This window comes from Salvia miltiorrhiza, chromosome 7 (assembly GCF_028751815.1).
Source record: "Salvia miltiorrhiza cultivar Shanhuang (shh) chromosome 7, IMPLAD_Smil_shh, whole genome shotgun sequence".
In the NCBI taxonomy this organism is placed as follows: Eukaryota; Viridiplantae; Streptophyta; class Magnoliopsida; order Lamiales; family Lamiaceae; genus Salvia; species Salvia miltiorrhiza.
The window spans coordinates 21,188,851-21,200,416 of record NC_080393.1 but is presented as its reverse complement, the minus strand read 5'-3'; the positions used below and the strand labels follow the sequence as shown (position 1 = coordinate 21,200,416).

Sequence of the window (11,566 nt, the reverse complement as noted above, 5' to 3'; positions counted from 1 at the left end):
ACGACTAAGCACGTGAGATATGACAGAGGTATTTCAAGGCAAAATATACATAGGGGTAAAATATGTATAAATTTTTTAAAAACATACTCCTTTCGTCCCACAAATCTTGACACGTTTGGTTTTGACACGAGAATTAAGGAATTGTAGATGTTTTAAAGTAGGAGAAAGAAGGTAATAAAGTGATAAAGTAGGAGAGAGAATGTAATAATTGTTACTATATTTAGAAACGTATCAAGATTCATGGGACGGCTCCAAAATGAATACGTGTCAAGAATCGTGGGACGGGGGGAGTATATTTTTTTTGCACCGATCATCGCTTTAATTATACATATAATTGAACACAAATATGCATATATATAAATACGTAAATGCATAATGTTGCAAACAATATACATTAGATTAGACGACTCGTCATGTGTCTCTAGCTGTTGCTCTTCTTCTTAACTATGCATAGGGATGTCTAAACGGGTAGCGGGTAGCGGGTATCGGGTATACCCGATTCGAACCCGATACCTGAGCGGGTATCGAGTACCCGATACCCGACTAAGGCGGGATACGGGTCGGCATCGGGTATTGGGTAGGCGAGAATTGCGGGTATTGGGTATACCCAACGGGTATCGCAATACCCGCATGATAATTAATTAATATATATTTTTATTATTTTATATAATTTAAATTATTTAATGGTAGTTTAATCTTAATTTTGATTTTTAATTTCTGAAAATCCTATGAAGAACAGAAGAAATGCAGCGTGCCCTAACTCTACCCTCTCATCTCTGTATATGACAATGAAGGATATTAGTATAAATTATCGTAATGCTAGTTTGTAAATTTCTGTTACCTTTTTTTTTGTAAATTTCTTTCACATGATTGTTTCGGAGTTAATTACATAAAATGTTACTAAAATATGGTCAAAGTCCATGATTTTTTTGCTCAGCAGATTTACATAGAAAATATTTAAGGGCATTTTCTTTTCTTTCTTTTTTTTTGAGAGAAAGGGAACAGGGCATTTTCATTACATGATGAAACTATAGGTTTTCATTAGTAAAAGAAGAAACATTTATTTATAGAAAACTAAAAGCAATTTTCGTCCCCTAAAAAAGTAGTTTTCATATTTATTTTATAAATAAGAAATTAAAATCATTTTTTGATTTCATTGATAAATAGTAGCAACTTGAAAGTTACTTTTTTACCAAAAGAAATTTAAACAAACCTAAATTACCCAAATTTTAAAAATACAACACGATTTCACAAGTTGGACACACTGATTAAACCAAATGCGTCGGGTAATGTACAGAATTAAACGGAAAAAAACGAAAAAAAAGGAAAAAATCAAAAATTTCACAATAGTGCGGGTATGCAGGTTGCGGGTATCCTAATACCCGCGTCGGATATTAGGGTATCCGACATAATTGTCGGGTCGGATAGCGGGTAGAGGAAATGCTGAAAAATCGGGGTCGGGTACCCGCAAAATGCGGGTAGGGTACCCGACCCGCCCCGTTTAGACACCCATAACTATGCTTATAATTTAGTACAATATGCATATATATAGGATGGGGTTAACATAGAAACCTTCTCTAAAATGAAAACTAGGAATCAATACAACTATTGATTAAAAGAAAATAAAGGGTTGAGATTTAAACTAGTGTTTCACATTTTAAATTGTAATTTAAATTTAATTGAAATTAAAAGGGTAGAAAAGTAGTCTATGCATTAAATTAATTATTCCACTAACATGCTCCACAGGTTCCTCATTTTTAGTTACTCTTTCACTCTAGGGTAAAAAAAAAGGAAGAGAGAAACAACCGTGCGACAGCGAGTTCTGGGAATTCTGTCGGCGGCGACGTGTAAAATCCGACGGCGGCGACAACCGTGCAAAGTCTGTGCATCTAACCATCGCCGATTAATTGAAAATATGTGCATCTAACCATCGCCGATTTTAAAAATTCTTTCGGCGACGGATTCAACCACCGGTGAAAGTCTGAAGAAACCGGCGGCGGCGGCGGTGGCGGCGGCGTTGAATTTCTGAATCAAACGGCGACTTACTGAAGGAGACACCTTCGGTGGCGGCGTGGATTTTTTGAAAAATCAACCGGCGAATCTCAGACGACGGCGGCGTTTGATGTATCTTTAGCTATTTGTCACGTTTCAGAAAGAATCCACCGTCGGTTTCGTGGAGGAGACCACCGTCAACGGCGGCGACGAATTCTTGAAAAAACAAGAACTTATCTCCGGCTATTGCACATGATAAGTTAATAATATGTTATTATTGCACAGTTGAAATTGTAATTGCATAACTAATAATATGTTATTATTGCATAGTATAAATTGTAATTGCATAGTTATTCATGTGTTTTACAGTTCAACAAAATTTGAAGTGTTTGAATATAAATGTGTTTTTCATTATTATGTGTTGCACAGTTGATATTGTAAATGCATAGATTAATTTTATTTGCACAGATATACTTTTGTTATTGTAATTGCATAGTTATTCATTGTAGTTGCATAGATATCTGTGCAATTTCGACACATATATGTGCAATTGTATGCATTACAATATATGTGCAATGATTCTTATTCACTGTGCAACTGAAATCTACATACAATTATAATGAATGGCATAATTAATTATGCAACAAAATAAAATGGTATGCAACACAAAAATTATTCGTGCAACATAAAAATCACTACTAATAATGACCCTTTAATTAATTAAGAATATTAGAAAAGACTTAACTAACCTTTTAATTATGTAAAAGAGAAAAAACTGCACTATCATATAAATCCCTACAAATTAGGCATGTTTTTTAAGTGATTTATTCCTGACCATTGGATCTATTTTTTAAAAGGCCAAGATTAGTTCGTAGTTATCATTTTAATAGAGGTTTTTATTAGAATCTGTCCATATATACATACATATATATACATATAGGGTTAGGTTCAATGGAGAAATTAATTTTTTTTTTTGAAAGTTAGGAACGTTGAACATGTCTATAGTTTTTTATGAACATAGTAATAATTTTATTGAACATTTGGGGAGATTTGAGGATCGAATCCTGCAGTGCGAAATTTTAAACAAATACATCTTTTCAATAAATATGTATGTTAATAAAAAATTACTGACATGTTCATCATAATTATTGATATGTTCATCAAATCTAGACACGAGATTTATTCTTAATTCTGGACCGTTTGACGGATCATGATCAATGGATGAGATTATTTCTCAGTTCTTTAAATATTTGTCTTTCTCAATAGAGCTTTTCCCTATATATATATATATATATATATATATATATATATATATATATATGTTTGTGTGTGTGTGTGTGTGTGTGTGTGTGTGTGTGTGTGTTAGGTTCTATTGAGATTGCTATTTTTCGTGAGAAGTGAGACTAATAAATAAGCCAGTATACGGTGATGAATAAGACAGTATATAATGTTGAATAATGATACTAAAAAAATTAGTAAAATTTTCGTTCCCTCCAGGATTTGAACTCAGGCAAAAAATTTCCCTCTCCAAATAAATATCAACCATAGTATAAATTAAATCAACACCTACAAAACAATCTAAGATCTAGCCATATATGAAGGATCTCATTGGAACCATTCCACATATAGGGCGTGGTTCTATTGAAAATGCTATTTTTCGTGAGAAATGAGAATAATGAATAAGTCAATATATAGTGTTGAATAAGATATATAAAATGTTGAATAACGATATTCAGTTAATTAATAAAATTTTCGCTCCTTCAAGGATTCGAACATAGGTAAAATTTCACCCCTCCAAGTAAATATTAGTCATAGGATTTGAAAATCTAGCGTTCCAAATTCATTCTCATTTCTCACCACATTTGTCCATTCTCATTGAAACCATTCCCTACGGTGCAGTTCTAATGAGAACTACATTTTCATGAGAACGTAAGAACCAGTATAATTTATGCATCCACTGTTAAAATTAATACACTTGAAAAAAAAAATTCACTCCCACCTTCAGGATTTGAACTCAGGTGATGCATTCATCCAGCAAGATGATGCATTCATCGTAGATCTTGATGATCGAATGGTTGATATGGTTCCCTCTCTTTCTTTCTCTCTCTCTCTCTATATATATATATGTGTGTGTGTGTGTGTGTGTGTGTGTGTGTGTGAAAAGGTGAAAAGGTTCAATGGAGAAATGCAAATGTTGAAAGAAAGGAGAAACAATCTGATCAACTATTAAAATAGCTCAATCAAACAGTCAATAATTAAGAATAAATCTCGTGTTCAGATTTTGATGAACATTTCAATAATTGTGATGAACATGTTAATAATTTTTTTATGAACGGACGTATTTGTTGAAAATCTCGCACTCCAAGATTTGAACTCCAAACGTTCAATAAGATTATTGTGGTATGCTCATAAAAAATTATTGACATGTTCAACATTTCTAAATTTTGCAAAAACATTAATTTCTCCATAGAAACTAATCATATATATGTGCGTGTGTGTGTATTTATTTTTAAATGTAAAAAATATTATGTTTTAAATTGCATTAATTATAAATTGTAAATAAATAAGTATGTTTTATGAAAAATATAAATTAATCAATTAATAATAAGGATAGCATAGTTATTTAACAATTTATTCATTTATTTCCAACAAAAAGAACAAATGTACAGAATAAATATGGTATGAGATTAATTATTTTTACTAAAGAAAACATGAAATAAAAAGGATAGAAATCACTAAAATGTGATAAAATTTTCACATTTTTTTAATGATAAACTTGCGACCAAAGAGAATACGCTGTAATACTTCAATAATTCAATTTATCGCATTCTCAGTCATTATTACTCGAAGGACGGAAGGAGCATGTTTTGAATTTTGATCAAACTTGATTCAATCATATTTTAAGATTACATACAATTTCTGAAAAAAATTGTGTCTAATTAAAATTTATTTTCAAATTATAGTTTTTAACTTTCAAAATTTTAAATTTTATGAAATTAAAAGCTTTTAGTAAATTAACCTTATAAAATGGCTAAACGTTGTGAGTTGATTTTTAAGTAATTGCATAACAAAGTTAGATAAGTAATGTATATTGTCATGCTACTATTTCGACAAATGCGATAATTGACCCACCAAATATAACTACCAAGTGACTAGGTTCCAAAGTCGTTGGGTAGGGGGAAATTTATTCGATAAATTTAGACTTATAATATTTCTGGATTGCTAATAACAAAGTGGTTCCATGGTCTAGTGGTCAGGACATTGGACTCTGAATCCAGTAACCCGAGTTCAAGTCTCGGTGGAACCTTAATAATTTTTTATAATTCGTTTCTTTCAAAGTTCAAACTTAATAATTTTTTTGCCCTTGTGTTCCTCTGCAGCTACTCATATAATTCGTTTCTTTCAAAGTTCAAACTTTAGGGGGGTGTATTCGTTGTGGATTTCCACGGACTTTAAAAAGTCCATGGAATTTAAATTCCATGGAATTCACATAGATTCCAGACGACTTTCAAAGAATTCGTGGTTGGATTTCACCCCGATTTTCACTTATTTTCGAAGACTTTACGGGATAATTTTGGAATTGAATTCCATGAAATCAGGGCCCGCGGAGAACCAGCGCCCGCTAGAAAAGACCCAGCGAGCGCTGGAAACCCAGCGACTGCTGGGATTTACACATAATTATTAGCAATTCCAGCGACCGCTGGGATTTACCTATAATTATTAGCAAAACAGAAAATTAAGAGAGGTCAAATCTAAAACCAAATAGTAACAATTTGAGGGGCTTAGTGCATTTCTCAGTAAACAAAAGTGCCATCGTCGATTATGAATGTGCGCATGTTCTCATTTGAATTTTGAGTTGCAAAATCATGAATATTTCCGGCGCTAATTTGCGCGAAACCACTCAGGTTCCGATTATGAATGTTGCATTCACCCTATCATTCTCATTTTTTTTTCCGGATTTTTTGTAGTCTGCATGTGCTTGTTTATATCAAAATGTATTTCTTTTGTTTGTGACTTTTTATGGGTTCCAGCGAGCCGCTGACCACCGGACGAGCAGCAGCAACTCCAGGCCGTCGATCTCAGGCAGCTCCAGGCCACGACTCCAGCGAAGCAGCAGCGGTAGTCGGCGGCGATCTCTACTCCGGGCGAGCAGCAGCAGCTCCAGCGGTGCTCGTCAGCCCAAGCGGCGGCGGCGACGTTGGACTTCGCCGGAGTCAGAGATGGAGGGAGAAAGAGCCGAACCGTGTGAGAGAGAAATATGAGTGTCAGTAGAAAGTGAGAGAGAGAGGCGAGAATTCTGAAAAAAAAGGGTGAGAAGGGACTTTAGAGGGTAGATGAACGAATTCTGTATCTCTTGTCAACGATTGCTGAGTTCCAGCGGGCGTTGGAACTCAGCGCTTGCTTAAAACTTCATGGATTTCAATTCTCGTGGTTCTTGACCGAATTTCGTCGTGTGTATTTTTTGGATGAAATCCATGAAAGTCATTCCGGATTTTAAGTCAATGGAATAACGAATACACCTAGATTTGTATGGATTTTAAAAAGTCTTGAACGAATACATCTAGATTTATATGGACTTTTAAAAGTCTTGAACGAATACACCCAGATTTCTGCAGACTTTTAAAAGTTTTGAACGAATACACCCAGACTTTTAAAATCCATAGAAATCCATCAAATTCCACAACGAATACACCCCCCTTAATCTTGAAATGCAAGGAATCCTTTTTCTTTAATCTGATCTAATAAAGACTTAATCAAATCAAATCAATCGTCTTTGTTGAAACATTTATCTGGTTTATCAAAGCGTAATCTTGTTAACATATTTGCCAAACTAAGACAACTTAGAGTATCCACATCCGTTGAATAAGTGGTTTATTCATCCAAGGAGAGGACTACACTTGTGAGTCAGTAGCCTACATTAGTCGATTCGTCCATATAAAAAGTGGATGAGTAAGCACCCTATATCCGTTGAGCCTGATTCGAGTCCCTTAAAAGTGGCACGTGCAATAAAGGCGGATGAACCTTACTCATCCGGATGAGTAAGGCTCGAGTAAGCAGGGGGCTACATCGGCTTACTCATCCAAGAAATGACTCGAGTCTCCTTAAAATGAGTAAGCCGATGTGTGGATACTCTTAATTGCTACTTTGTCCAACCTCAATCGGTGAAACCCCTGCTGCTGCAGATTCTGAAAACACCGCGAATTTCAAAAGCAAACACGCCATATGTTAGTAAGCATAGCACTGGAAACACATGCTAGTGAAATGTGGCGTTTATAGTTTTCGTTTTACATCAAAGGGTTACAAATGAAGATGACATGAGTTAGCAAGTTTTGTGAAAGCTCTTTAACAACCACAACAATTGCCTGTGCGGAATCATCTCGGGGTCGATCCACCACTTCCCATCGGATACTGATAACACAAACAAAGCAAAAAAAGGTTATGGTCCTGAAAGTGTAGCCCAACAAGATAAAGGAGAGCAACATACAATACATACAGCAAAGTGGCATATCATCGTCAAACAATTGTTTTTAAGACTTACAAGCGGTCAAACCACACATAAATTCAGCTCATCTTTGGTGAATGGTTGTTTTAGTTTCTCTCTGAGGTAACCATTTATAAAGTACATAATAATTTACCTACATCAAGATTGAGACATGGAAAACTTTCCGGCTTCCATCTACTCGCTATCAAGGGGAAGGTTAACAGAGCATTCAGCTTTCATGGGATTTTTATTATTGCATTACCTGAGACAGATTGGATGAACTTTTAGCAAGAAACTGGATTAGCTCCTGCTTCTTTTTCTCATAGTTGAACCTAGCATGGGTAAACAGATCCTGCTCTCTCTTCATATCTTCGCATGTTCGGTCCCTCTTCCATTTTGTCTCCTTTACACTATTTTCAATCTCAAGGTAACCCTCAGGAAGGTTGAACATCTCAGAGCCAGTTGGGAACTTCAGATCTATATCTTTCCTTAAATTAGAAAGTCAAGTGTAAAATCAGCCTAGTATGAACAATATAGCAAATGTCATCAATTAAATGTATGATAGATAGACAGACGTTAGGTTTTCAAGAAAAAGGGTCTTGATAGGTGAATTATGGTCAGATTTCTTACTCATGTCTGCCCAAGGAGAATACTCCAGAATTTCTTATCATTCCTCCATCGAGAGATATGGCTCCATTTCTTATACAAGTGAGAGCTTTTACCATGTCTTCCCTTGATCTATATACTTGCAGATTTGAGAAAAGATGATAGAAGAGTGTTTCTCTAAGGCTACCCCCATTCTTCGAGGTACAATACAAGTTATGAGGTTCAATGGTGATCATATTCACAGCAAAACCCAGAAAGCCTGAAGGAGTTTCTCCATTAGGTAATCTTGGTTTTAGAAGAGCAAGCCTCCGCTGAGGATCGTCAGCTATGAATTCACCAGCAAATGGTCTAAGCAGAGACCAGAAAGGCATCGCAAATACAAACTGTTAATGGAATGTGGAGAATGAAAGAGAAAAGGAGATAGGTAAAAAGAAAAAAAAAAACAGAAAATTAAACGAACTTAAGCAAACCTTATATCTTCAAGACAGATTACAAGAAACCGACCAGCCAGGGGTTTCCCAATAGAAGCTGCAAATCCATGAAGGCCGAGATTTTTGTCAATTAAACCTTCCCTGTTGTATACTTCCAGGGCTTTGACACCTTCATACGTCTTGCAAACCACTGCTAGCATGGTTTCCAGGCCCAGATACTCAGAAAGAAGCCTAAGTCCGATAATTAAAAAAGTAATAAGTTAGCTGCAGATAGAAATCAAAATTGGTTAGATGGTCCAGAAACTTTAAAAAAAGTACAGAATTCCATGACATGAGACTGACATGTGACCAAAACAAATGAGAATCAATTTATAAACGAGCTTTAGAAACAATATTCTGCAAGCAATACATCTCCGGGTAGAATATTTCTATACAATAAACCATACAGAGAGGAAGCCTTCATTCCAAACTTCAGGCAGTTATAAATTTGCCAGTAGAAAAAGGAGGTAGGAAAAGTGGACCAGCCTGCTAAGGTTGTTATCATCAACTTTTCCAAGTGTGGCCACAATACCAATTACATCCTTTGTGAGTGAATGATCAGAAGGCAGAGCTTTTGCTTGGATTTTCATCCTATACACAATAGCAGCCCCAGAGTTTTCGTGCTTAAGAATATTCTCAATTGTTTCTTCTTCACTCTTCACATGTGCAGGGTCTTCCTTCTTTGTCCGAACGAAACTTGCTTTATCATACTTCCCAAGAGCGACTAGAGGAAAAAGATGATCAGGAAGTGAATCAAAAGAAGATAAGGATATAACAATAAAGTGAGATATATAGATGGGTAGCTAAACTGAAAGGTGAGAAATGATTTGGTTATCCGACATAAAATTCAAAATTTAGGAATACCCTTGAGTTCATATATATTCCCCTTAGATATGCAACTTATTCTGCGATTTTAAGCATCCTTAGATCCCTCCTGCTAGAATGGAACTAGACAAAGGGTAGTGGAAAAGGCCAGGCAAATTTGGTAAAGGAAGATACCTTGCATATCTAGAATTGTTTCATCTAAATTGCTCTTCAATGTCTTCAAGTATTTAAGATTGTCCTCGTGATGCTTAATTTTCAGACCCTGTTCCTGTAAATCATCCTGAAGTTTCTGCAAAATTGCATCAACTTTGTTAAGCCAGGTCATGATTTTCCCTCAAGCAGCAAATGATATTCAGATGTTAGAAACAGTACTGATACCACATACTCCTTTATGCATGATCAGATAGTTTCTGTGACAACTGACAAACCTTAGAATGGGCAGCAATTAACTCAACTTCAGCCTGCTGACTCTTCCCTGCGTTTTGCATGTCTGGACTTGTTACCATATCAAGGGAATTCGTGTCAGCATGCTTAAAAGAAGATGGGTCAGAAACAACCAATTTTCTGGTACTATATGACAGCTGCAAAGAAAGAGCATTACTCAGCTTCTAGTACCACTATCACAGAGAAAGCTAATGCATCAAGACAAACAAGTGTTACAAGAGTAAGAAGGTCTTTGCAATGAAATGTGGATGCATGGGTATGTCAACTCAAAAAAACATATCTTCTTTATATGTGTTTGCTTCAGAAGAAGCATAGTTTCAAGAAAGGGTGGACACAAAAAATCTCTCATGGGGGCTATGTTTTTTAAATTCCTTCGATAATATAGTTTTTATGCGCTCCGGTTCATTGATGGGGGTTTATGCACAACAATTTGCACAAAATTTGGGTAATTTGAAGATCCTTAGGGGGAGTTTACTTGAGTGTTAGGATTGATTGATAAAACATAGGATTGAGTATTTGAATGATAAGATGGTCAAACAAATTTAAAATTTATCAAGCCATCAAAGTAAATCACAGATTAGTTTTATAGATCCATCCTATCACTCAAAGTAAACACCCCTGAAAAGAAAAGAAATGAAAAGAAAAGAAAAAATGACTTGAGGGGGGCTTAAGCCCCTCCATGCCCCTATGTGTGTCCGCCAATGGTTTTAAGAGCCCGTGACGGAATAGACAAGCAGCAGTATCTCTGAATTCAGTTAGAGTAGCTAAGAAACATCAATCATGTAACACCAACACTGGCTTTTCAGGATATAACCCCACCACAAGAGACTCACTTAAAAGTTACATATACATATACACACATAGTCACAGACACGAGTTTTGCTGCAGAATTTGACAAATTTTCTGCTTCATATCATATGGCATTTGAAAATATCGAACCATTATGCATTAGTGAATCTTAAACGAAGTTCTCAACACCATTTATATCTACCACTTATTTCTCCAAAATAAACTAATCCAGACAAAACCACACTGGATCTTACTTTGTAGATCGAAAGCACATATGCATGTTAGGAAAATTCGAAACCGAATACTGTATATATGTTTGTATGTCTATTACCAAATTAAGTAACATCTGCAGCACCGTACAGTAATCAATATTATCAGTGTTGCTAAACAACTCAAAATCCACAAATATTCCTCGAAAACTTCTAGCTCTATCCAAAACCTAAAACCAAAAAGGTACATGCGTAAAAAATTGAAACAGATCGCTCTCATAACTTCATGATTCACGGTTTGTCCATCTCCGTGACTGCATTACTGTGTTTTTCAATTTCTTCTATACCAAAAAGAAAAAGGAAAGGAAGAGAGAAAAAAAGCAATTGCATGTTCGACTTCAGAGCTTTCTCCACTTCCATAGACATGGAAAACGTCTCAGGAAGCTCACAACCACCAATTTGAATGTTAATTAGAAATAATCACGGAAAAGAGAAGCAAATTAAATGGAGAAACAAAGCATTTCAAAGAGCACCTGTGCTGCCGGGTCAGGAGGCATTCTCCAGGGGTCTCCGCCGGCGCCGAACATCGCCGGAAGTCGAGTCGTGGCGTTTCTCAGAGACTGACAGATCAGCACAGGTGCACTACTACTGCTGAATGCGCCGCGCATAAAGTGCTCGTACGATAAATTCTTTTTCTTTCCTTTTCTCGTCTTCTTTCCATCTATTGTTTACCAATTAATCTATGTATA

General features: G+C 35.6%; 1 protein-coding gene and 1 non-coding gene across 2 annotated transcripts; one reads left to right on the top strand and one right to left on the bottom strand.

Annotated features, from left to right (window-relative positions):
• Window positions 1–5,227: 5,227 nt before the first annotated feature.
• Window positions 5,228–5,299, top strand: TRNAQ-CUG (transfer RNA glutamine (anticodon CUG)). Its single transcript has one exon. It is a non-coding gene; the product is annotated as a tRNA-Gln (tRNA).
• Window positions 5,300–7,216: 1,917 nt separating this feature from the next.
• On the bottom strand, window positions 7,217–11,566 carry LOC130993370 (protein DEFECTIVE IN MERISTEM SILENCING 3-like). The gene is made up of 8 exons (XM_057918235.1): window positions 11,351–11,566; window positions 9,804–9,956; window positions 9,550–9,664; window positions 9,037–9,274; window positions 8,551–8,742; window positions 8,105–8,428; window positions 7,737–7,962; window positions 7,217–7,401 (listed from the first exon to the last, which is right to left on the bottom strand). The coding sequence occupies exons 1-8, from the start codon at window positions 11,483–11,485 to the stop codon at window positions 7,366–7,368; spliced, it is 1,419 nt and encodes a 472-aa protein (XP_057774218.1). The 5' UTR covers window positions 11,486–11,566; the 3' UTR covers window positions 7,217–7,365.